We start from the raw sequence: 26,929 nt of genomic DNA on the forward strand, positions 1-26,929 counted from the left end.
TTCCAGGATGGTTCCAGGCGTTGCAAGGAAAGGAAAAAGACAGTGTCGTTCAGTAGCATGCCAACAGAGAAGAAGATCAGCAGTGCAAGCGACTGTATTAATTCTATGGTGGACGGGTCTGAACTGAGGAAAGTACGCTCCAACTCCAGAGTCTACTACCGATATTTCCTCCTAGATGCCGACATGCAGTCTTTGCGATGGGAGCCATCCAAAAAAGAGTCGGACAAGGCCAAGATTGATGTAAAATCGATTAAAGAGGTGCGAACTGGTAAAAACACGGACACCTTCAGGACCAATGGAATTTCGGATCAGATTTCCGAGGATTGTGCATTCTCTATAATCTATGGGGAGAACTATGAGTCGCTTGATTTAGTGGCAAATTCAGCCGATGTAGCAAATATATGGGTGACTGGACTCAGGTACTTAATGTCGTATGGAAAACACACACTTAACATGATTCAGAGCAGTCAGGACAACATGCGTGCGTCCTGGCTGGGTGACCTCTTTGACGAAGCAGACGTCATTGGCGGAAAATGCATTAGTCTTTGTTCGGCCGTACAGCTGATCAAGAAGTTAAGTCCTGGACTGAAAAATGTCAAGATAGAGCTGAAGTTCAAAGAGTTGCACAAAGCGAAAGATAAAATCGGTTCCAACGTGACCAAGGAGGAGTTCATCGAAGTCTTTCACGACCTTTGCACAAGACCAGAAATCTATTTTTTGTTGGTCCAGTTCTCAAGCAACAAGGAATTTCTTGACACCAAGGACTTGATGATCTTTTTGGAGGCAGAGCAGGGCATGGCCAAGGTTAGCGAAGACATCAGTGTGGAAATTATTCAGAAGTATGAACCCTCGAAGGAGGGGCAACTCAAGGGATGGCTCTCCCTGGATGGGTTTACCAGTTACCTCATGTCAGCAGACTGCCACATCTTTGATCCTGAACAAAAAATAGTATGCCAAGACATGAACCAACCCCTTTCTCACTATTACATAAACTCTTCCCACAATACCTACCTGATTGAGGACCAGTTCAGGGGTCCGTCAGACATTACAGGCTACATCCGTGCCCTAAAGATGGGCTGCAGGAGCGTGGAACTTGATGTGTGGGATGGGCCCGATAATGAACCGGTCATTTACACGGGCCATACGATGACCTCGCATATTGTCTTCCGCAGCGTCATTGACATCATCAACAAGTACGCTTTCGTAGCCTCGGAATTTCCTTTGATCTTGTGCTTGGAGAACCACTGTTCCTTGAAGCAACAGAAGGTAATGTTTCAGCACCTGAAGAAAATACTCGGAGACAAAATTCACACGGATCCTCCCAACCTTGAGGACAACTACCTTCAGTCCCCTTCGGACATAAAGGGAAAGATTCTTCTGAAAGGAAAGAAACTTGCGAGCAACTGCACCGGCTCCGAAGGCGAGGTGACGGATGAGGACGAGGGTGCAGAAATGTCTCAAAGGATGAACAACGAAGGTGGTGAGCAGCAGACGGTTGTTCAACCCAAAAAGTTCCAGCTCTCTAAGGATCTCTCGGACTTGGTAACCTTATGCAAGTCTGTTCGGTTTAAGGATTTCCAGACGGCTTTCCAGAACCAGAAGCACTGGGAGCTCTGCTCCTTCAATGAGGTCTTTGCCAGTCGGTGTGCCACTGACCACCCTGGTGAGTTTGTTAACTACAACAAGAAGTTTCTAGCGAGGGTTTACCCAAGTCCAATGCGAATTGATTCCAGCAACATGAACCCGCAGGACTTTTGGAAATGTGGCTGTCAAATAGTAGCAATGAACTATCAAACACCTGGTCTCATGATGGACCTCAACATTGGCTGGTTTAGACAAAACGGGAACTGTGGGTATGTTTTACGCCCAGCGATCATGAGGGAGCAGGTGTCTTATTTCAGTGCCAATACTAAAGACTCTGTTCCGGGAGTGTCTCCACAGCTCCTTCACATAAAGATCATTAGCGGACAAAATTTACCCAAACCCAAGGGCTCAGGCGCCAAAGGCGATGTGGTAGATCCCTACGTTTATGTTGAAATTCATGGCATCCCTGCAGATTGTGCAGAACAAAGGACTAAAACGATCCATCAGAATGGCGACAACCCCATCTTTGACGAGAGTTTCGAGTTTCAGATTAACCTTCCGGAACTTGCAATGGTGCGCTTTGTTGTTCTGGATGACGACTACATTGGGGACGAGTTTATCGGTCAGTACACAATTCCGTTTGAATGCATTCAGCCAGGTTTCCGCCACATTCCCCTCCAGTCGCTGACGGGCGAAGTCCTTCCACATGCCTGGGTCTTTGTCCATGTGGCCATTACTAACCGTCGTGGTGGTGGTAAACCTCACAAAAGGGGGCTTTCGGTCCGCAAGAGTAAAAGGGGTCGGGAGTACGCCACTATGAGGATACTTCTCATCAAGGCTGTAGATGAAGTCTTTAAATCTGCTGCACAGCCACTTCGGGAAGCCACTGATCTCAGAGAGAACATGCAGGTGAGATAACGCTTGCCTCAAAGAGAAACAAAAAGTCGTGATCTGATCTGTTTGAATGCAAAAATGAAGGTGAATACTGTAAAATCATTCGTAGTTTAATAAAATTTAAATCTAATTTAAAAAGTTGATATTTATTACCATCATTTAAAAAAAACAAAAAAAACTCTGAAAATCAGTTTTAGATATAAAAGTTAGAAAAAAAGGTTTTTGCATTATATTCTTTTTACATCGAAGCCTGTTTCTGCCACTAATTTTGACTTTTTGTCTCACAATTCTAACTTTTTTTTTTTTCTGGCAATTGCGGTTCTGACTTGATATAAACTCAGTTCCAACCTTTTCATCAGAATTGTGTGATATAAAGCCACAATTCTGAGAAAGTCAGAATTGCAAAATATAAACTCTCAATTCTGAATCTTTTCCTCAGAATTGTGAGTTTATATCACGCAATTCTGACAAAAAAGTAAGAATTGCATGTATATATCGATATATAAAAAGTTTACATTTTTTTTATTCAATGGTGGAAAAGGGATTTCCATAGTCTTATTTGTAGGGTGATTAGGGAAAATATAATATCCTATTTTTAGGTGATATATGACCTGGACATGTTTTGTGAGATTCACCCCATTCAGTATCTGCAAAGTTATGTAAATGTCTCAACTCAGCAAATGTTTAGTTTGCAGCTTGCCCAACTGTATTTCAGTGTGGCGAAAGCCTTCTTTGAGTAGCGTGAGAAAGTTTTCTCAAATGAAACTTCAGAAAGTTGACCCTGAGAAGGAAGCACAGCTTACAGGACATTTCTCTTCACAAGGCCAGGAGCATTTGAACTGAAATCTCTCTGGCACTGATAAAAAAAAAAGTGCTGATTTTAATCAGCTGCAATTCCTTGAAGTTGCACAAGTTGTTGGACTGGCACAAAAAACGCCCTGGAGATTGACTGCAGACCCTTTTTTTAGCCATGAGAACTGAAAATATTCTCATATATAGGCTACAGGTAGGAGATCAGCCAAATTACTTTTAATATTTGATGTGGAAAATGTTACATAACACAGGGTTAAGTATGTCCTGAGGCATGTGTCGGTTATATCCCCTCAAGAAGAGATTAGGTCGTCTCATGGATAAAAGGGGTTGGCACTACTATAACAAGAAAGCACTGAGAAGATTTTGAAGTCAGGAAACAGTTTTTTCTTCTTCATAAGATTATACCGCAGATGGTGTTTCAATTTGTTTTTCGTTCATTGGTTTTCTGTGACGCTTCTGCTGCATTCAGTAGTAATAGTGGGTAAATGTGTATCTGTTAAATATTGCTGTTGCTTGAGTTTTAAACTTCACAAGAAAAATTACGTCTTCCTCCCACATTCAAAGCAGTGCTTTTGTAGAAGACACACTTTACAAAAAAACACTTCCTATCGCATTTCTTGTTCGTGGACGTTCACTATGGGGAAGTCGGCACATTGCTACCATTGGCTTGGTTTTTGTTTTCTCGTCACCACCCACAATTAGGTCACCGGTTATGATCAGAATAGCATGTTACTATAATGCTATTTCTGCTGTGTGCTATGTACATGCATACACAGTATATTAGGTGGAGCATGCAGTATACATACAGTACAGTATCCCATAATGCAATGCGCTCAACATTTCCAGTGTACTATAAGTGATATTGTCAGCCTTGATTTTTTTTTTCTTTAATTATTAATTGATTGGACTGCAAGAGTTTAAATGTGCAAAATACTGTGTATTTTGAGATTATAACTAGAAAGCATTTGCTCAATTAAACATGCAACCTGATAAGCTAATGTAACTTTAAGGTTCAAACCAAAAAATGATTATATAAAATTGCATTTTAGCAAACTATATGCACAGCATGCAGTATGTTAGTATTCCATTCAGAACATAATAGTAGCCACCACTAGTCACAATTGTACTTTGTCATAGCATTTTTAAAATATGTTTGGTTAGGGCTGTATTTTGGGGGAAAAATCAAGTTGTGACTTTTATGAAATAAATTTCAATGCGATTTAAATGTTTAAAAAGAGAAAAAAATGCATCCAGGTTTGTTGTGCTTCCTTTAGTTGCTGCACAATTTGACCAAAATTCTGACTATAAAATAATAAAAAATAACAATAATAGGAAACCTAATGAAAATTACTACAATTAGAATTTGAGGAAAAACAATACATTAAAAAAAATTATTATTAAAAGTATATTATTATTATTGCTGCTACTACTACTACTAAATAAAAATATTACAATTATTAAATAAAATAAAAATATTTTACTGAAAAAGTAAAGTAAGAAATATATATATTTTTTAATTACTACTGTACAATTATAATATTTATATTCATGTCTTAATTTCTTACTTTTTCAAACGTCAAACCTTTGAAAAATATTTTCGATGGAACACCACATGTAATAACAATAATGTCGAAATTTAATTTTCAATTACTACTGTAAAATTGCAGTATTTATATCTTAATTTCTTCATTTTTCAAATGTCAAACCACAGGGTTTCTGTTTTGTTATAAGAAGATGGTTGTTGCATGTTGCGTTCCCAAAATGCACATTAAAGTGACCCAAACTCTGAGCAGATGCAGAAAGGACGGTCGTGTGAATGGCTCTGAAACATTGCAAACACTCAGAAAATGAGCAGCTCGTGTGTAAAAGAACACAGTGCCATGCTTCACTTTGAAGCAACCAGCGCATATAGATATTTATTAAATTGAAGCCATATTGCAATTTTGCTTTCATTTTGATTAATGTTGCAGCCCTATATTTATTGGAAGATATTATCATAAACAAAACAACTTGTTCTGTGCTGCAAAACATTTATGTGCACGCTCACTCTTCGACCTACATGTCCTCCACAGAATGCCATTGTGCCGTTTAAAGAGCTTTGCGGTCTGTCTGCGGTGGCCAACCTGAAGCAGTGTATACTAGCGCTCTCCCCGCGCCTCATGGGCCCAGACAGCAGCCCTCTTCTGCTGTTTAACCTCAGAGATCAGTACCTCACCATGGAGGCCCAGGGCCTGCTGCCTGAAGTCCTGAAGAAAGTGGTCACCGCTTATGAGATGGTGAGTGCATTTCTTGAAAGGAAGAGGTCCTCCAAAAATGAAAATTCATTATTTATTCACACTCGTGTTTCCAGACCTATATGTGGTTATTTGTTTTCACTGAAACACAAAGAGCATATTTACATAGCTGTTTTTCATACAGTACAACAGACTGTATTCAGAGTGTTCAGGTGCCACAGAATAGCTTTGTTTGACTGAAATGTATTATTCTGGTCCATACACTGCAAAAAATTATGTTCTTCAATATTTTTGTCTTGTTTTAGTATCTAAACATTCTTATATGTGACCCTGGAGCACAAAAGCAATCTTAAGTCGCTGGGGTCTATTTGTAGCAATAACGAAAAATACATTGTATGGGTCAAAATGATTTTTCTTTTATGCCAAAAATCATTAGCATATTAAGTAAAGATCATGTTCCATGACAATATTTTGTAGATTTCCATACCGTAAATATATCAAAACTTAATTTTTGATTAGTAATATGCATTGCTAAGAACTTAATTTGGACAACTTTAAAGGCGATTTTCTCAATATTTAGATTTTTTTGCACCCTCAGATTCCAGATTTTTTCGGCCAAATATTGTCTTATCCTAACAAAAAGTTATTCTCAGTACAATCATCCCCATTTAAACCATAAAGTTTGAAAAAATAGATTTAAAATCATGTGCAAGGCCACTGAGACAGCATGCTGTTGTTGCACATAAAATATTAATGTTTAGAACAGTGCAAATACAAACACCATTAGAAACTCATAGTTCAGCATCACACACCATGATATGGGTTCAAATGAGAGCCCATTTCTCTCCAAAACGGTGCCAGTTTTAGCGTTTTGCCATAAATTATCAAGTTTAGTTATTCTTATTTCTTTGTTACAATTTTAACATAAATGCACATTGTTCTAGAAGGATGGCATCATGCCATACCTTTTACACATTTACTCGAATTGTTATGCTGATAATACAATTTGTAAGGAAAAATGCATGAAATAGCGAGGTATCTCTGGGGAAACTTTTTCAAAGGAAAACACGCACATGCACAAACATGTCTCTTTGCTGAGCCGCGGCGGTCTCGGTGAATCAGCAGCATCCACAACTGAATGGAACAAAAAGTGTTGAACTTGAAAATTGTTTGTGCGAATGCACTTGCTAAATGAAGGCGGATTGTACAAAATTGATTTTTTTTTAAAAACGTTTATTAACGAGCTGCAGTTTTATTACATCATGAGCTGGCACAGATGCAGTATATTAACGCCACGGGTCATCAATAAGGTGCAGATTGGTCCTCAATTTGTGTTTTCAACACACTAATTTTTGATTAGTAATATGCATTGCTAAGAACTTAATTTGGACAACTTTAAAGGCGATTTTCTCAATATTTAGATTTTTTTGCACCCTCAGATTCCAGATTTTTTCGGCCAAATATTGTCTTATCCTAACAAACCATACATCAATGGAAAGCTTTTTTATTCAGCTTTCAGATGATGTATAAATCTCAATTTCGAAAAATTGACCCTTATGACCCTTATTTCGTGGTCCAGGGTCACATATGTTTACATTTAGATATGAGAAGCAGAATGACTTTCAGAAAGAAAAAAAAGTTTTTTTAAATTATAAATATTTAAATATTCAAAAAAATTTAAAACCTTTTTTTTAAATGATGTTCTTCCTCAGTATTGTTTTGTCTTGATTTCCAGTACAAATATTGAAACATTATTTTATTTTTACATTTAGATGCATTTACTTAAAGCGAAAGGACTTACATCTTTCAGAAAAAAAGACAAAAAAACGGGTGATTTTTTTTTTCTTGTTTGAGAAGCTAATTTTGTTTAAGATTATTTAAATAAGATTCTTTTTTCTAACCCCTTTGGCAGATATTTTGTGTTGCTTTAATTTATCCAAGTGACTGCTGCAGAACGCACGCGAGAGAGAGACGAGGCAGCGCAGATCACGCGTCTCATAAATGAATTTACCGAACGTGGCACTTGCGGGAGTTAACACTGCATGCAATACCCACAACCTCACACCAAATTTCAGGCCGTGTAGGGAAGCCTATATACAAATCATTTAGTAAGCAGAAAACCGAAATTTACCTTAACATATTAAGCTAGAGGAAGATGCGACTTGATGCTTGAAGAATGCACTTCCAGCAGCCATGATAAACAGCTGGCGGTTAAAGTTTTCTATGCACAATTTGATTTGACGAAAGTCACGAGACCTATTACTCTCTATCCAACGTTGATGGATAAAAAAAATTTAAATAAGCATGTAACAACCACAAACGGAGTTAAAGTACCGATACATCACTTACAATGTACTCAAGTAAAAGTACACAATTTTTAAACTACTCAAAAAAGTACAATTACTGATAAAAACTACTTAATTACTGTAACGTGAGTATTTGTAATTCGTTACTTCACACCCCTGCTCATATGTGACCCTGGACCACAAAACCTAGTCTTAAGTGTCAATTTTTCAAAATTGAGATATATACATAATCTGAAAGCTGAATAAATAAGCTTTCCATTGATATATGGTTTGTTCGTTTGTCGAGATACAACTATTTGAAAATCTGGAATCTGAGGGTGCAAAAAAATCTAAATTTTGAGAAAATCACCTTTAAAGTTGTCCAAATGAAGTCCTTAGCAATGCATATTACTAATCAAAAATTAAGTTTTAATATATTTACGGTAGGAAATTTACAAAATATCTTCATAGAACATGATCTTTACTTAATATCCTAATGATTTTTGGCATAAAAGAAAAATCAATAATTTTGACCCATACAATGCATTTTTGGCTATTGCTACAAATATACCCCAGCGACTTAAGACTGCTTTTGTGCTCCAGGGTCACATATCATCAACATGTCAAAAATGGGCTTATTTATTATCGCATTGGTTTTATAAAAAGTTTGCAACAGCACTGTTCCAAAAACAAACACATTTATGAAAATAATCACAGAAAAACTAATTTTTTTGGCTGATTCCGAAATCTAAAGAGCAAAGTGTTTATTGTCCGATGACAAGCATATATGAATGAGCTGAACGATATGCACATCCTTGAGGAAACGCAGCGCTGCTTGTGCACCAGTTGAACAAGGGGTTGCTGTTGTCCTCCTCCTGGTCCCCCGCTCTATAAATACCCCCTATAGTGGTTTGTCTGCCACCAAGGCTGCAATTTCTCCAGCCATTAGTAATGTAATGACAGTGGGCATGTCAGCGATGAGACAGCTGCTGCAGCTGTGCGCGCATGAGGCCAGTACCCGCATCTCTGATACAGATACAACCAGAAAGCTATGGCGTGGCCTAGTGATTAAAGATCCAGTCATGGAAAACCAGGAAATATCAGGGGATTTTAAATGGTTTTCCATAGGGATGCACCGAAATGAAAATTCTTGGCCGAAGCCGAACAAAATGAAACACTGTGCCGAAGGCCGAATAGGGTTTTTAACGTTTTTTTCCCCATTTTGCCAATTTTTTCACCATTGCATAAATTAAATAGCCAAAATGTGCTTTTAACTGTTTTGTCTTGCTTTTTCAAAGAAAAAATCACTTACAAAACAACAATTTAAAAATATTTACTTAACACTGAACATTTTTTAGCATTCTAGCAGACATTATACCAATAAAGCACAACTTAACTTAAAATTAATAAGCTAGTAAAATAATATTTTTTGGCCATTTTTTTAGACCCCCTTCTTGAATCAGGCGTGATTTTTCCCTTACATATAAATGCAGCCTTGCTGAGCTGAAGACACTTCTTTTAAAACATTAGAAAATATTATAGATCCTAGTCTGAACACTGTGTAAATGTTACAATAAATGTTTTAATAGAGCTGTTGTAATTATTATTTTAATTTTTTTTTTCTTTTTACAGAGCAACAGTAAAATTACAATAATAACATTTATTAATGTTGACTGAGTTCTTGCTTTTTCTCAACTTTTATGTTGGCAGAAACCCGCAGGAAGACCTCAGTGCTTCTTTTTGTTGACAAATGATTCTCATTACGAATTTGGGAAGACGTTTGCTGCACGTATCGCATTGTCACATGGCTTGTAAAAGTTGATAAAAATTTTACTGAGCAGCTGACGAGTAACCGTTTCAGTGCAGATTTTCCTCGCGCTTTGGACTTTGAACCCTACCGCCGCGAGCTCGTGCAGCGCTGTTTGAACACATGCAATTCCTGCGTGTATTAGAAAACATAACATTCTGCAGTTTATTTAATTGTTTAAGGGCATTTCGCGATTTTAATCATCATACAGTAACCAGCAACAACCACCCTTCCTCTTCTCATCGAAGACATGCGATGCAGCACTAAACAGTCTCTCGCTGTCGGTGCTTGTAATGATTTTTGTGTCTTGCTCGGACGGCGGTTTCCACACTGCAGTCATGTTTGCTGCATTAGCGCGCGCCTCTATTTGATCGCGTCACGTCATTGTTCGGTACAATTTATTCGGTCTTTTCGCTTATTCGAATAATTTCGTTTGCCAAACATTCGGTGCATTCCATCCTTGAATTTTCTATAGTGCTGAATTTTTTCTAGTTACACTCTTCTCTGATGTACAATTCCATTCTAAGGCCTTTTGAAAGAAGGCTCTTCTGCTCTCAAAGGCTGCTTTTATTTCTTGCAAAAATGCTGTAAAAACAGTAATTTTGTGAAATATTAATATAACATGTTATTTTTAAATATATTTTTAAATGTAATTTATTCCTGTGATCAAAGCTGAATTTTCAGCATCATTAATCCAGTCTTCAGTGTCACATGATCCTTCAGAAATCATTCTTAAGCCTCGTACACACCGGGACGATTATCGCGCACGACTTTTTCGACGCGTCTTTTGTGTTCAAACCCAAGCGATTTTCACAGGCGATGAGCCGAGTGAACGGACAAATTCACTCCCTGACATTAGATGGCGCTTACTAAAAAACCGAAATACCCCGGTACTCATCGAATCCTATTTGATCTGCAATTCCTCTCCATAACCACTCCCACTTATCGAGATTTTTGTAGTCACTGTCGCGTTTGTCATAAAGCCCTTTGTGTTCAGACACCAATGAGACCAGCAGCTCTACATTCATCTTTGTCGTTAGGTATCAATGTGTGCTCGGCAAGACCGTTTTGTGCTTGAGCGCCACCTAGTCGTGTTTTACTGTAACTTCAGCAGCTCCAGGCACATGAACAAAAGCGAGCCCGAGGCGTTTTTTAAAAAAATGACGCTTTTACGCCTGACGTTTTGTGCGTAGGTGTGCACACTCACATTGGCGCCCTTTGTTTAGTTACGAGGCGTTAAACGTCGGCGATAATCGCGTGCGATATTCGTCCCGGTGTGAACAAGCCTTAACATGATGATTTGCTGCTCAAGAAACATTTCTTATTATGAATGTTGTGTTGTTGTATAATTTACATACTATATTGAAAATAAAACCGTAATAAAAAAATCAAAAAAACAATAAAATATAAATAGATAATAATAATAAATATTAAATTAGTATAAATAATAAATTAGTATTGTATAAAATGGCAGGATTCTTTGATTAATAGAAAGTTTAAAAACAGCATTTATTTGAAATAAAAACCTTTAGTAACATTATATATTATAAATGATTTCACTGTTACTTTTGGACAATTGAATGCATCCTTTCTGAATAAGAGTTTATTTTTTTCAATAAATGAGTAAACAAACACACCTTTGAACAGTAGTGTATGCCTACAAATTCATTCCCTCCAAAGCACTTTCATTAAAAAAATTTTTTTTTTTAAAGATTAAAGTATTAAATATACCAGATCGTCTGTGTTGGCTCAATAAATGTGTCGGAATGATTTTGCAGTGAATTGATTTTTGGATGATTTGAATGAAGAGCTAGTTTGATAGATTAGATGAATTCAAGTTGATTAAAATGCATTCATGAACTTTCCCCAGTGTGCCATTGATCATAATTCTTAGCTTTAAGTTACTCCAAATGGGGTTGCTACTATAATGTGTGCACTGTAAGTAGCTTTAGTGTCACCTAACTGGATTTGTGCATTTTCTGTCGAGAATGTGAGTGGTATTTGCCTGTGCAAGCCCAAATCTGATTCTTTCAGCGATTGTATTAGTTGCAGATGAAGGCAACCACTACATGGATCTAAAAAGGTGTGAAGAAATAGTTTTGACACTTGCGTACTGTTAGCTTTCCTGTCTGCATCTCTGTCAGGTCTGGGCGACCGTCGGCACGTGGCGAGGCCATCAGAAAGTGCGCGCACCGACCCGACTTCCTGGAAAGTTGCCACAGCCTCGTGATTGATCTCTGTGAGAGCTTTCTGAGCACGAGCCATCAGAGATAGACGCTAAAGCAGCTGTTCTGCTCTTTGTTGACATGGAAATATAATCTGACCCCGACAAGTGACCCTGCCATGCTTTTGTTCACTATAGGGATGTACGATTCAATTAGACTGACCTGCGGGACATAAGGACCTGTGCCGAGTTTCAGCTAATCCTTTGTTTCTACATCACAAGAGCCATTCTTTCTGAGCACGAGCCATCAGAGATAGACGCTAAAGCAGCTGTTCTGCTCTTTGTTGACATGGAAATATAATCTGACCCCGACAAGTGACCCTGCCATGCTTTTGTTCACTATAGGGATGTACGATTCAATTAGACTGACCTGCGGTACATAAGGACCTGTGCCGAGTTTCAGCTAATCCTTTGTTTCTACATCACAAGAGCCATTAATTTCCTGAAGATGACGAAGTCAGCTGATTCAGTGTCATAGAAGCTTTTGTAACTCGTTTCCAGAAACATATTTCTGTACTTTAAAGTAAGCATAAAAAACAACAACAACAACAAAAAACTTTTATTCAGCAAGATTTTTCAAATAAATACACTTTTTATTAATCAAATGAAAATGTATGATGTTGTCCACAAAAAATATGAAGCAGCACAAAATAGCATTAAATCAGTATATTAGAATGATTTCTGCAGGAGACACTGAAGACTGGAGTAATGATGCTGAAAATTCAACTTTGCATCACAGGAGTGAATTACATTTTAAAATATATTATAATAGAAATCAGTTATTTTAAATTGCAATATTTCACATTATTACTGTTTTTACTGTATTTTTGATCAAATAAATGCAGCCTTGGATAGCATAAGAGACTTATTTATAAAAAAAAAATCTTATGTACCCCGAATCTTTTAACAGCAGTGTACTATATCATAAAATATTCATCATGATATTTATGTATTTGCTCTGAAATGATTCGAATGAAGGGTGTTTTTTTATTTTATTTAATCAACCATCATTTCTACAAAACAGCCGTTGTTACCAAATAGATTCAACATGTTAAATGCAGGAAGTTTCAACAGTTAAAGCATGACTGCACATTTCCCACCCTGTTATGTTTTGTAATTTGTAAACTCTTCCCAGAGGTCTTTGTTTTTATGATACGGGCCAGCGTTTCAAGTGTCTAAAGGTGAGAATGAGCATATGCATAATCTGCATGAATAAACTTAAACAGAGGCTTGAGACTGAGATGAACTCTGCAGTAAATCATAACATATAGCTCATTTACATATAGACTTATTAAATATACAGTAGCGAAAACGTTAATTAGCATTATTAAAATTGTGTTTATTTCTAAGGGTACAGAATAAACATGAAAAACAACATGTAAGAAACCTAGATAAGCCTTATAAGTGATCTTCAGCAAGGAAAAAGGAATCTAAAATGCCCTTTAATAAATGCAACTTTACTTTGTCTTTCTTGGCAGCATGCTGAGTCTCATAAGAGAAGTTTTTTGAACTAGGCTCTGGCTCTCTGATGTGGTTGGTGTTGTGGCGCTGCAGGATCTGTAGCCGCTGGCCTGTGCTGCTGAGACGTCTGTCTGAATTAGTTTTAGTGTGTGTCTGAATGGTCTGGCATAATTAAATGTAGGACTCTGCTCACCTCGTTAGAAGGGTGTGGGTCCACGTTCAACAAAAGAGCATATCTGTTACATAATCTGGCCCACTTCCTGTCCTGCTATGACTTTCCACAACCAATTCAGCGACCATGTACTTCCTGTTTTGCATTGTAGCTGCTAATCTTACATTGTTCAGAAGGTTAACAATAGTGCTGTCAAACAATTATATAAATATATATATATATATGTATGTATATGTATATATGTGTGTGTATATATATTTATATTATATATAAATATATTTAATATATAAACATAGCATATTTTTCTGAAATATATACATGCATGTCTGTGTATTTATATATACATAATAAATATACACACAATACACATATATTATGTAAACAAAAACTGAATTAACTTAATTTGGATGCTATTAATCGAGATACATTTTTTGTAGTTAAAATTATTATTTTTTTTAATAAAAAGTGTGCGTGTTTTTCATAAGACAATTGTATAACTTGTATAATGGTTTAGAATTTGAAATAATATTTGTGAATTATACAGCTACTAGCTACTGAATAATTTACTGTAAAATGAATAACTATACAGGACCAATATTCAGGCGTACATTCTTAAACTTAACTTATCTTCTTGCTTTTTATACAAAAGTACCACAGGAAAGTGGTTTTTAATTAATTACGGTCTAATTATTTTATTTTGTTTAATTGTAATTGTTTATTTTTTGAGTGATTGCAGTGTATTTGTTTTGTTTCATATTTAGATATAAAATTCTTAAACCCAACTTATCATCTTGCCTTTTATATAAAAGTACCACAGGATGTTACTTTATTTTACTTTTTATTTATATGATTATTTTATTACTATTAATTTATTTTATTTTGTTTAATTTTTATTACATTTTTTGAGGGGTGATTGCAATGTATTTATTATGTTTAATTCATATGACCTCTAATATAATTTGCAATAATATCTCAATTAAACAGCTACTCTATGACCCATATTCAGGCACAACTTCTTAAACATGACACATCTTCCTGCCATTTTATACAATACTAATTTATTATTTTTTATTATTATCTATTTATATTTTATTGTTTTTTTTTATTACGGTTTTATTTTCAATATAGTATGTAAATTATACAGCTACTGTATGACCCATATTCAGGCACAAATTCATAAACATAAGGTGTCTTTCTGCCATTTATTCAAAAGTAGTACAGGATAATGTATATTGCTTTTATTATTATTTTATTTTTCATTGTTCAGGTAAATGACTGTATGTTTTATATGACCTCTGATATAATTATACACCTACTAGCCTATATGACCCATATTCAGGCATAAATTATAAACATGAACTCTTCTCATCATTTAGACAGAAGGAGAAAATACTACTACTTATTTATTTATTTTAATATTTTATTGCTATTTATTTATTTCTTTTACTTTATTTTTCTGTTGACTGGAATGTATGTTTTGTTTCATATGATCTTAGGCGCAAATTCATGAACATGACATGTCTTCCTGCCATTTATGCAAAAGTAGGACAGATTTTTTATTTTATTACTACCTATTGATTGTAGGCTATTATTTTTTACATTTTGCTTTTTTATTTTATTTTCTGTGTGACTGGAATGTGTTTGTTACATTTCTTATGACCTCTGAATGCATGCGAGTATCTGAAGGGTACAGGCCACTGTGGTACACTACAAATGAGCTGTTGATGTATTATCTAAAAACCGCACAGATGCTCATTATGCGTCTCTTTCTCCCGTGTTCACAGATGATCCAGACCAGCCAAACGCTGCTGGAGAACTCAGACAGCGTGTACGAGCGAATACTGCAAGTCCAGAAAGCAGGTAAGAATGAAAAAGCATATGAGAGAACGAAAGCAAAGACAAGGCGAGCGAGAGAAAGAGAAAGACACACAGTGTTCCACAAGGGACGGGTGTTTCGTGGAACACAGCCGATCGACGCAGCCCTTCGATCGCAGCTCCCTCTGAAATAGAAAGAAAGCACAAGTGCATTCATACTAAAAAAGCTCAAAGAGAAAGAACTAATTATGCCACGCTGTGTTATATAAGGTTCATTGTGCGTTTCTCTTCACCTGTGTGATGTCCTGCATTTCAAACACCATTCAAGTAGGGTTTTTTTGACTCTCAATAGTGTCATTCGCTCTGTGTTCTCTAATTAACGGGGACTTAAAGGGTAAACATCTATGGCCTATCAAAGCCATGCAATCAATGTGATGCCAACAGCTGCATGATGCATTTGCCGAAGATCGGCCTCAGTTGCATTCACTCCGAAATGAAAGAGAAAAGCCGAATGCAGAAGAAAGGCAGCATTTGTGTAATTTTAAGGTGCATCTGTGGCCTTTTGAAATTGCATTGATTTTTTTTTTTTTAAGTGCACAATGTAGCTTCACTTCTGATCTCACAAATCAAATAAGAAAAATTCTACATATCTACATAAAAAATTCAATCTAGCCAGGCAAATGATGCTATTTCAAGTTTTGCTTTTTTTATTAGTGAAAAAAGATATGTGCATCATTCCTGCTGTGATTCACATTTCCTCATTTCCATGTTGCTTTTTCTCTGATTACGTCCTATTGCGTTCATAAAACCTTGTGATGCAGAGTGGAAACATTGATAATCATTTAGTTGTGTTGCTGGGAGACAGTGATTGGCAGGTGATCGATGCGGGAGGCTGGCAGTGTGTTTCATTGATCGCAGCTGATGGAATCTTGGCACAGGAAGCTGTTAGAGTTCATTAGATGTTCTCTCGATGAACAATTATCAGCCGCACCTAAATGCACACACTACCGTTTTGTTTTGTCAAGCCAACACTAAATCAATAAGTTTCAATACCGCATGTGCCATTTTATGTCCTGTTTGGCTTTTATAATGGCCAAATAAATCTTGATGCACAGCGGTTATTAATGCTTATTAAAGGGGTCATATGATGTTGCTAAAAAGAACATTAATTTGTGTATTTTGGTGTAATGAAATGTGTTTATGCGGTTTAAGGTTCAAAAAACACATTATTTTCCACATACTGTACATAATTGTTTCTCCTCTATGCCCCGCCTTTCTGAAACGCGTAAATTTTTACAAAGCTCATCAGTCTGAAAAGCAAGGTGTGCTGTGATTGGCCAGCGATCCAGTGCGTTATGATTGGCCGAATACCTCAAGCGTGTGACGGAAATGTTACGCCCCTACCATACTGTGGCATACTGTGGCCCTGTCAGGCCGGAGCGATGATTCAAAAACATGAAAACCCATTATAAACGAGGCATTCGTTGCATCCAGTGGGGACATAATTATGGATTATAATAACTTGTACCGTCTTTTTACGCGTTGCGTTGCATCGCGCCGCGTAAACATAAAACCATGTCTGCATTTGTGATCGGAGAAATGACAAACAACAAGCCTACTCTACACTGCTCAAAACTCGTGTTTGAATCATCAGTGGCAAATTCTTTAAATATAAAAAACATACTTACAGTCTGTGAGTCAGGACAGCCGGCATTGTAGGCTACTCTACCAGGATCAGGAAACAGTCCTCCATAAAATGTGCAGCACACATCTGAATATTTGGGTTGAAGTGTTCTGGAGCAGTGTTGTAAATACAACTTAACCACTGATTTCTAGTCGTGTCCATTTTTGGAAGACCAAACAAAGTAGTTTTGGTTTCACAACGAAACACAGCATCACACATGGCGGCCTAGAGTGAGCGGAGGTCGGTGGGCTTGAGAACGGCGCGGCCGGCGAATTCGACGAAGGAGCATCCGGAGGGCTTGCGGCAACCACATGTGACGACCCTGGGCTGGACTCTGCTTCGTCCACGGTGAAAGCCGTTCCGCCGGATCAGGCATGACCGAAGCAGATATCGTCCTCTTTTGGAAAACCAAACAAAGTAGTTTTGGTTTCACAACGAAACACCACATCACACATGGCGGCCTAGAGTGAGCGGAGGTCGGTGGGCTTGAGAACGGCGCGGCCGGCGAATTCAACGAAGGAGCGTCCGGAGGGCTTGCGGCAACCACATGTGACGACCCTGGACTCTGCTTCGTCCACGGTGAAAGCCGTTCCGCCGGATCAGGCATGACCGAAGCAGATATCGTCCTCTTTTGGAAAACCAAACAAAGTAGTTTCGCTTTCACAACGAATCACACCGTGCCTTTTTTTTTTTTTATTCTACAGAGAGAATAAAAGTTACGCCTTCTTTCTTTGCGTGAATATTTGGGCGGCGTTATACAAATCTTCCCACATCGTGACGTAGATATGTGGGGGCGTGTTAGAACGAGCCGTTTTAGGTAGGCGTGGCTGACATTTAACTTATAAAAAGAATATCTCTTTGGATTTGAGACTTTAGTCTTTGCAACTTTACAGATCTTCTTTATGCACCAAGAACTTGTAACACTCCAAAGAGAAAGGAAAAATTGAAATCGCATCATATGACCCCTTTAAAGCAAGTTACACGATTACTGTTGCTCATACTTAGGTGTTTATTAAAATCCTTAAAGGGGTAATTAATCCAAAAAGTGAAAATTTACTGTTAATTTAATCATCAAAAATGTAGGTTAGCATAACAGTAAAGAAGAAACTGTGGTCCTTTGTGATTCATAAAATGCAAGCCAGCGACTTGATCCTATGATGAATGAATCATTCAGCGCTCCAGTTCTTCCAATAGTACCTGAAATATATAGTTCAGTCATGAAACTCTAGATGGCGCATTCTGACGGGGTGTTAACGTAACTGATGATATTCAGAGAGTTAAACGACTTGGCACAAGCTGATTGGTTCATGCTGCAAATGCAGCCAATGAGTTTACTGCCTTGCATTTATATGGCTGGCTAGCATTCACTTGAGATTCCTGTAGCGAGCTTTCGGAGTTCTCTGAAACCCTCCACCTTCCCCAGCTCCACCTGTATAGATCTGCTACGGGGTTATTTTATATGCTATTTGTGCAGAAACAGTGCGTCTTAAATACTCATGGCACCGTATCGCCATATGCATTGGCAGTAGCAAGTTCCTGTACTTGCTTGCAGCAGCAGCAGCAGCAATAATCTACAACTACAGCAATAACCAACAGCAGCAGCAATTCAGCAGCAGCGTAGCAGATCTGTTCCGCCAAGACCAAATACATTAACATTGTCATATCCATCACCATGCTAAAATATTTAGAGAGTTGTCATGATTCAACTGAGGAAACAGTTTAGACTCGGAACTAACACTGATGAACCGGTGATATGCACATACATGAACCGAACACGTTTTTATGGTTTCTCATGACTTATGTAAAAAGGGGATCCGATGAAAACTAGTTTATTCACTTTACATGCTTCAGATGTGTAAACATCCACGTTTCACATCATTATTGGGTGCTTTAATAATGTAATTGCATATAGGTTGCGTATTTTGTCTGATAAACAAACTAGTGAATTGAACCAGATCACTGAAACGAACTGTCCAAAAGAACCATTTCACAGAAAATAATCAGATTTCTCCATTTGCTTGAGGCTCTGGATTATTATGTTGTAAATTATGTTCAGTTTCTTGCACAGACCGGTTGTTTTGCTTCATAAGACCTCAATATATCATCAGGAGCCACAGGTATTCATTTTGTGTTCCTTGATATGTTTTTTTTATTCTAAAAAAACATACCACTGCTGACTTGCATTTTATGAATCACCAAAGACCAGGGTATGAAGAAAAAAAGTCACCTAAATCTTGGATGTCCTGAGGGGGAGTAATATAAGAACAAATGTTCCTTTTTGGGTGAACTATCCCTTTAACCCTAAATAGCAAATGTTAATTCACAAATTGGTTCCTAAAATCATACTGCTTTTATCAAGGAAAGGTTACTTTTCTAAGTGCTCAGACTTGCATCCTAGCACCTGCTGAGTTATAGCTTTAGAATAACTATCTTTACATTTTCTGAAGAAAGCGTGAGTGTTGCTTGCCTTTGCAATACTCCCCATGATGCTGTGAGTGTGGGTGATTGCCAAGACATGGCTATATGCTTGCTAAGGTGTTCTGAGATGCGGTTAACATGTAAAGAGCAGCATTAGATTAACTTAGAACAACCTAGCAACCACTATGAACATGCTGCATAAAAATGCACTAGGAACACCTTAGCAACCATTTACCCCACTCTTGCTTTCTTCAGAAAATGTGAAGATGTGGTTCATCATCAATCTATCACTCAGTCGCTTCCATCTTTGATTTCTTCTGCTTAACAGTCATTTCCCACCACTTTTAATGCAGTTTAATATCCTGCGCCAGAAGTGAGACAAACCACAAAGCTTGTATTGATTTTCAGAGTCTGTGGCCACATCAAATATTCATCCTCTTTTGTCCCAGCACAAGCACACAGAGAACGGCTTTGTCTGATCTGCAGTAAACACTGTAAATCAATCTCTGCGGTTTCTTGTCTCTCTTAAGAAGCCCATCTCCGCCTGGTGCACTTCAGAGTCCCGCATGAACCCATTAGTTAATGTGAATGAACGGCCCACTGGCAGCAGCTTTACTTCTCTTGAGGTGTGGCAGAGATGGACTGATGGAGCTGTATGAGGAGTTCGAGCTGCTAACGATGAATAGGAAAAGTGGGTCAATGCTTGCCCATTCCCATGTGGAATCCAGTGGAAAACTCCGGCATCGACAGCCCTGAATAATCAAAACTGGCCACTGCAAAAGTCCGAGCAGGTATTGATCTACAGGCAGAGTAAATAACATGCTGCCTTTTGAGTAAAGCAGTGCCGGCCAGTGCTCCAAGCATCTAAGAGACCTATAGAGCATATACGTTTGCTGTAAATATTTGAAAATCTGTGCACTAACAATCAACCTGATGCCAGCGGGAGTTGGTTGCTTGTAAGGAGGCTGTGCTTATGTGCTTTGGATTTGATATACTAGTAAAATGGATGCATGGCTTGCATGCAGACCAAGATGAAATGAGTATTATCTAATAAAACTAACATAAAGTAATAAAATACCCTGAGCAGTGTTGTTAAGTAAAACTAATATTATTAAAATATTTTTCTGTAATTAAAATAAAGATTAAACAAATAATAGATTAAAAACTTGAATTAAACATAAAAACATACATGTTGTCTTGACAGCTAACTGAAATAAAGAAAATGAATCTATAAAGAAATATAAAAAAAAAACAATAAACAAAAAACTAATGACAATGACAGAATCACAGGACAAAAATTTTAATTGAAACTAAAAATATAAAAATACAATCTAATTCTAAGCTAATATATACTATAGAAATAACACTGCATCTACTGTAAGCCATAGATGCATACAAAAAAACGAATAAATAAAAATCTATGGTCATAGATGGACACAAGTCAGTTTTCATGCTGTAAAGCGCCCTCCATATTTTATATATATTTTCTGTTTGTTTACATTTTCAAAAATCATGTTTTTTACTATGTTATTATGATTTTATTGTGTTAGTTAGCTGTATTCTTTAGTTATTTTTAACCTAATCAAAATAACCCAACTGCAGTTTGATTGAGATTAATTGGAATGCACAATGAAAAAACAAGTATGTGTGTGTATATATATGTATATATATATAAAAATCTATGGTCATAGATGGACACAAGTCAGTTTTCATGCTGTAAAGCGCCCTCCATATTTTATATATATTTTCTGTTTGTTTACATTTTCAAAAATCATGTTTTTTACTATGTTATTATGATTTTATTGTGTTAGTTAGCTGTATTCTTTAGTTATTTTTAACCTAATCAAAATAACCCAACTGCAGTTTGATTGAGATTAATTGGAATGCACAATGAAAAAACAAGTATATATATATATATATATGTATATATATATATATATATATATATATATATATATATATATATATATATATATATATATATATATATATATAAATATACACACACACACACACACACACAGTTTGTAACCATGGAAATAAGTTTCCACAAAAATAATGGGAAATTTAGATGCCTTTTTAATTTAGTGATTTTCTTTAATAAGTTAGATGAAGCGCAGCAGAATAGAACAGAGAGGGTCTCAACTTGACACGGCGTAATAAAAATATGACCCTGTGTGTGGAACTGAAAATACAGGGTCAAAGCAGCTGACAAAAACAGAGGTGCACGCTTATTAAGATAATTACGATAATCTGCAGGACGAGCAGTGACAGCGCTTTTCTGAGTGTTCTTTAATTAAGTTGGCCAGTGAGTCTTCACATACTGTAATGACAAAACATGATGCTTTGTTTTGAATTTGCTGTTTTTAAATTTTTTTCAAGGATGCAAGGTGCTGAAAAAAACATGATGCAATGCAACAGTGTATTTTGAAATATGGAAATAAGCTATAGATAAATAACTATTATAGATAAACAATACTGTAAACAATAAAACTATTTCCACTACAAACCAGTGTGTTTATGATTACAACATTACATTTAAATATTGTGATAATAAACATCAGTTTGCAATATAAAGGAGGATAACGGACTGTTTTTGTACATCTAAAATAACTGGACGTGAAAAACACCAGAAGGCTCACACATTAAAGTTACAAATGTCAAGGTGGATACAGTATGTAGGCTACATCAATGCCAAAATTGTTTAAAGAAAAAAATAGTTCACCCAAAAATTTTAATTTGCTGATAATTTTCTAACCCTCAGGTCATCCCAGATGAGTTTGTTTATTTCTCAGAACAGATTTGGAGAAATGTAGCATTCCATCACTTGCTCACCACTGGATCCTCTGCAGTGAATGGGTGCCGTCAGAATGAGAGTCCAAACAGCTGATAAAAACATCACAATAATCCACACCACCCCAGTCCATCAATTAACATCTTGTGAAGTGAGTGGTGTGGATTTGTGTGATGTATTTATCAGCTGTTTGGACTCTCATTCTGACGGCACCCATTCACTGCAGAGGATCCAGTGGTGAGCAAGTGAAGGAATGCTACATTTCTCCAAATCTGTTCTGAGAAAGAAACAAACTCATCTTGGATGGCTTGAGGGTGAACTGTTCTTTTAATCTGTTCATTTAAAGATCTATTAGCGCATCCAAAAAGCAAGTTTAAGTTGCCAGCATGCTGCCATTGCAGTCACTCTCGTTACTGCGGTTGACAGGCGGCGCATGAGGAATAGCAGCGTGCCAGACTACAGGCATTTCTGTAAAACAAAGTCATTTAAAGCACATAAAAGGCTACGAAGTGATGCGCGGGTGTCTTAGAAGCACGCTGTCACCCTCACACATGCATTGGGGCGCTGCGGCATTCTTTCATGCTGTCTGCGCAGTGTCAGAGCTGGCATCCACAGAGACGTCGCGCGTGTGGAAAGACAGCCCGGGTTTTCCCACTCTTCCTACAGTATGTTGCTAGGCAACCCCTGCCACGAAGAGCCGCCGGAGTGCCATTGGCCGCCTTCCTCGGCTCGATCACGCATCATTAACCCGACAGCACCTCTCCTTGCTTACCGCCCGTCAAATCCGAGGGGCTCGCAGACGCGAGAGCCCACCACCACTGAGGTTAACAGAGTGTGAAAGTAACGCCAGGATTGAATACAAATCATCTTGAAATATGCTCGCGCTGCTCACGGTAATGGCTTCCCCCTCTTGAGCATTATTGCTCTATTTGTACGAAGTCAAACACTGTCTCCCCAGGCTTGTGTGCCGCCTCATTGGCCAGCGATCTGCATCTAGAGACCGTCGTTTAAGCCGTGATCTCCTTTCAGAGAGGGTTTACAGCTGTGGGAGCGTTTGCACACCTAGATGTCATCGCTGAGAATGCGAGACGGAGCACAACAGATACACAGTTATAGGCGGATTAACTCTCACACGCTGTTGCTAATGTATACAAAAAGACAGAAACAGCACAGGGTTTGATGAACGTTCCCATTGTCAGTCATTCAGGGGTTTAGGAGGGACAGGATTTGTCCTAATTCCTCTTCATTCCCTAACTGTGCTTTGCCAAGTTGCTGATCACCAAATATGCAAGTTGATGCATGTAAATATGCGGCCATTTGCAATATTCTGAGGTTTTTGTTGTTTAGTTTAGTGTTTTTAAACACAAAAATTCCACTGTGAACACACATGTCGATATCCAAAAAGGACCAAATCGCCATAAAAAGAAGCATAATAAATTTCAGTCTGTTCCTCACAAACTGTTATGTTTTATAGTATTAAATTAGTATTAATTACTTGATATTACATTTCATTTATACATTTTTGTCTATATATTTAAGTTTAATTATTGCAGTATTATTTATAGTTTTAATCTTATAGTATTAGTTAGATTTATATATTATGGTTTTACATTTTACGTTTTTATTTGTGGTTTAAATTAGGTTTACATTTTATATTTTCAGTTTTCATTTTAATTTAATTTTTATTGGTTTTATGGTCTTTCAACATTTTTATTAGCTTTTGTATAATAAATTTAACATAGCATAACCTTTTTAAATATAAATTGAAATTCCTTGTTCCTCACGCAAACAGTATTCTTTATATATATTAGGGATGTGCATCTAAGTAACTGAGGACGATACGATACACATCTCGTTAAAGATACATATTAAGCAGCTACCGATGCGATGCGATACGATTCACCCCATTACGATACAGTGCGATCTGATTTCGATTCGATTCAACATAATGCGATTCAATGCAATATGATGCAATAGAAAAAATATGATGCTATGCAATTCAGTATTGTACATATAGATAGTTTTCATGTATTCCTTTGGTTCAGACAGACAGCAAATCATAAATTAACTTAAGTGCATTCTGACTTCTAAACCCTCGGTGTCCGTAGTGTTGTGATACGTCATATTCACGTAGCAGCAGTGGCGCTTGAGAAACCAACCTACTTAGAAAATATTGGTCACTTTCTAAATAATAAAAGTATAGCGCATCCACTAATAACTATATATAAATAAACCGGTTTTAACTGATGCAAATATGTTAGAAACGATGCATCGCGATACAAATGGCAACTTTTTAAAATCGATGCATCGCATCGTTAACTTTTATGCCGATGCACCGAGCGAATCGGGGAATCTTACCATCCCTAATATATATAATTACAGTTTTTATTAATATTTTAAATTATCTTTTATTTTTAGATTTTTCCATTTGAATTCTAATAAATTTTTTAGTGAGTTTTGTTTTATGCTTAACCTGTTTTTGTAACAATTTTATAATAATAAGTTTACATAACAACCAGTGTTATTTTAGTATTATTTATGTGATTACCGTTTTTATTAATACTTTGAATTAGCTTCTATTATTATATTTTCAGTTTTATTTTTCATTTTAGTTTGATTTATAGTAATTGTATTTATTTATATTTTTTGTATTTATATTTAAGTTTAATTAATTTTTAGTTTAGCTTTAGTTTTTTTTAGTGTTTCAACTTAGACTTCTTTCAGTTAGTTGCCAAGACAGCAATTTTCCTTAATTTTTTCCTTCTAATATTTATTTAATTTAATTTCAGCTTCATTTCAAAAATGTTTTTAATATCTTTAGTTTTAGTAAATGATAATAAACCTGCACTCAAAACAATCATATGTCAATATATGTCAAACAAATGTCATTTTATTTAGTTATTATTGTTCATTTTAGATTCAAACCCAACGACAAACTTTGGCAAATCCTGTGCTTAATTCTTCATCAAGTGCTTATTGCAGATTTGTTTCCTGGCAGCTTGAGTCCTGAAACCAGCCAGTCAGATTGAAACTTTGCATTTTCACTCGTATCTTGTCATATTTGTGTGCAACGTGCATCATATCGGTGGCATTTATTTTGAAGATGCAGCACACCAAACTAAACTATCACTGAAAAGAGATGCTTCCTCTCCTCAGTGGCCGTTCTTAGATCAGTGCGAACGAAAGAAAGACAGAAACAGAACGGTGCAGTTCTTTGGTGACGAATCTCTTCTGTGTTCTTTGCCTTGATGCTAATGCAGTCTGAAAGGATTTATGTCTGTCTGTCTGCTGCGCCCACGCTCGCATCTTCTCATCTCTGCTTCCTCCCTTCTTTCTTTTCTTCCTCTCTTTTTCTTTCTCTTTTAAATGTGTTATTAGCCACCTGTTTTCTGACCGCGTCACAAGCGTTGTCCGTCCTCGTTTGCACCGCGCGGCTCAAGGAGAAACTTGACACTCGCAATTTACTGCAACAAGCCGCCAGTCTGGACGATAAAAACACCAAACACAAAGAGATGGACCTGCTGTATGTGACACAATAAGCCCTGTCCTCGCGTCTCCCACGAGGCTTTAATCCGAACCAGCAGAATAAACTCGCCTCGTGGTGGTGTGTGTTGAGATGACGGGAAGTGAATGTGCGCCCACGTCCCATAGTATCTTTGATCCTGGTAACTAAAGTTGTCAAAGCTTATGAATACATGAAAAGCTTGACTAGTTGCAGGGATTTTGTTGCCGGCAGGAGTTCAGATGGCTTGAAACTCTCTCAAATTGGCCACGAGCCATCCTTATTGTTGTGCATATTGAGCTGGGACATCCCACAAACAAAATATTGGACTATTATTTGCAGTGATTTAAGGCACATTTTAAGTTCTTTTAGACTAGTTTTACAATTGTTCTGTATATCACGATTCAAGAATCGGAGCATGTTTTAATAACGTCTCTGATTTGAAATTCAACTAGTTGATGTGGTTAATTTCTATTAATCAATTCAAACTGTTGATTCAAATGAAATGATTCAATTCTGAACTCTGATGGAAATAAGCTTTCATATATTAAAAATGATTCTATTAAAATGTGTTGGTAAATATTGTTTATTATAAAGTATTGTGATATTGGTGCATATCAATTGGAAATTGGTGTTTATTGATTTTTGCTGGTTTTCAATCATCTGTTTTAAATTGTCACAACAGTTGATTGGTTGGAGGCATGGTTTCTCATATTTAATTGCAAACTGCAATACATGTGGAAATTTACACTACTGTTCAGAAATTTATGGTCAGTACATTTTTTAAGAAATAAATTGTTAAATTATAATATTTAGCAAGGATGCATAAAATGAGTCAGATCTGACAGTAAAAACATTTATAATATTACAAAATATTTCTGTTTCAATTGAATGCTGTTCTTTTGAACTTGTTATTCATCAAAGAATCCTGGGAAAAAAATGTATCGGGGTTCAAAAATTTGAAGCAGCACAACTGTTTTAAACATAGATAACAATAAGAAATGTTTCTTGAGTAACATATCAGCATATTTTCATGATTTCTGAAGGATCATGTGACACTGAAGACTGGAGTAATGATGCTGAAATTTCAGCTTTGCATCACAGGAATAAATTACATTTTAAAATATATTCAAATAGAAAACAGTTATTTTAAATTGTAATATTTAAAATTATTACTGTTTTTTTTTTCTTGGTGAGCATAAGTCTCTCTCTCTCTCTCTCTCTCTCTCTCACTCTCTCTAT

The 26,929-nt window shown here is 36.7% G+C and overlaps 1 protein-coding gene across 1 annotated transcript in view; it reads left to right on the forward strand.

The window, feature by feature from the left end:
* The window catches only part of LOC107592494 (inactive phospholipase C-like protein 2), a 27,870-nt gene continuing 941 nt past the window's right edge, over window positions 1–26,929 (forward strand). Inside the window, exons 1-3 of the mRNA XM_016282027.1 lie at window positions 1–2,493; window positions 5,364–5,567; window positions 15,259–15,334. Coding sequence (XP_016137513.1) covers window positions 58–2,493; window positions 5,364–5,567; window positions 15,259–15,334 — 2,716 coding nt within the window. The 5' untranslated portion in view covers window positions 1–57. The remainder of the gene's footprint in view (window positions 2,494–5,363; window positions 5,568–15,258; window positions 15,335–26,929) is intronic.

The sequence above is a fragment of the Sinocyclocheilus grahami genome, unplaced genomic scaffold, assembly GCF_001515645.1.
Source record: "Sinocyclocheilus grahami isolate Dianchi unplaced genomic scaffold, SAMN03320097.WGS_v1.1 scaffold153.1, whole genome shotgun sequence".
NCBI lineage: Eukaryota > Metazoa > Chordata > Actinopteri > Cypriniformes > Cyprinidae > Sinocyclocheilus > Sinocyclocheilus grahami.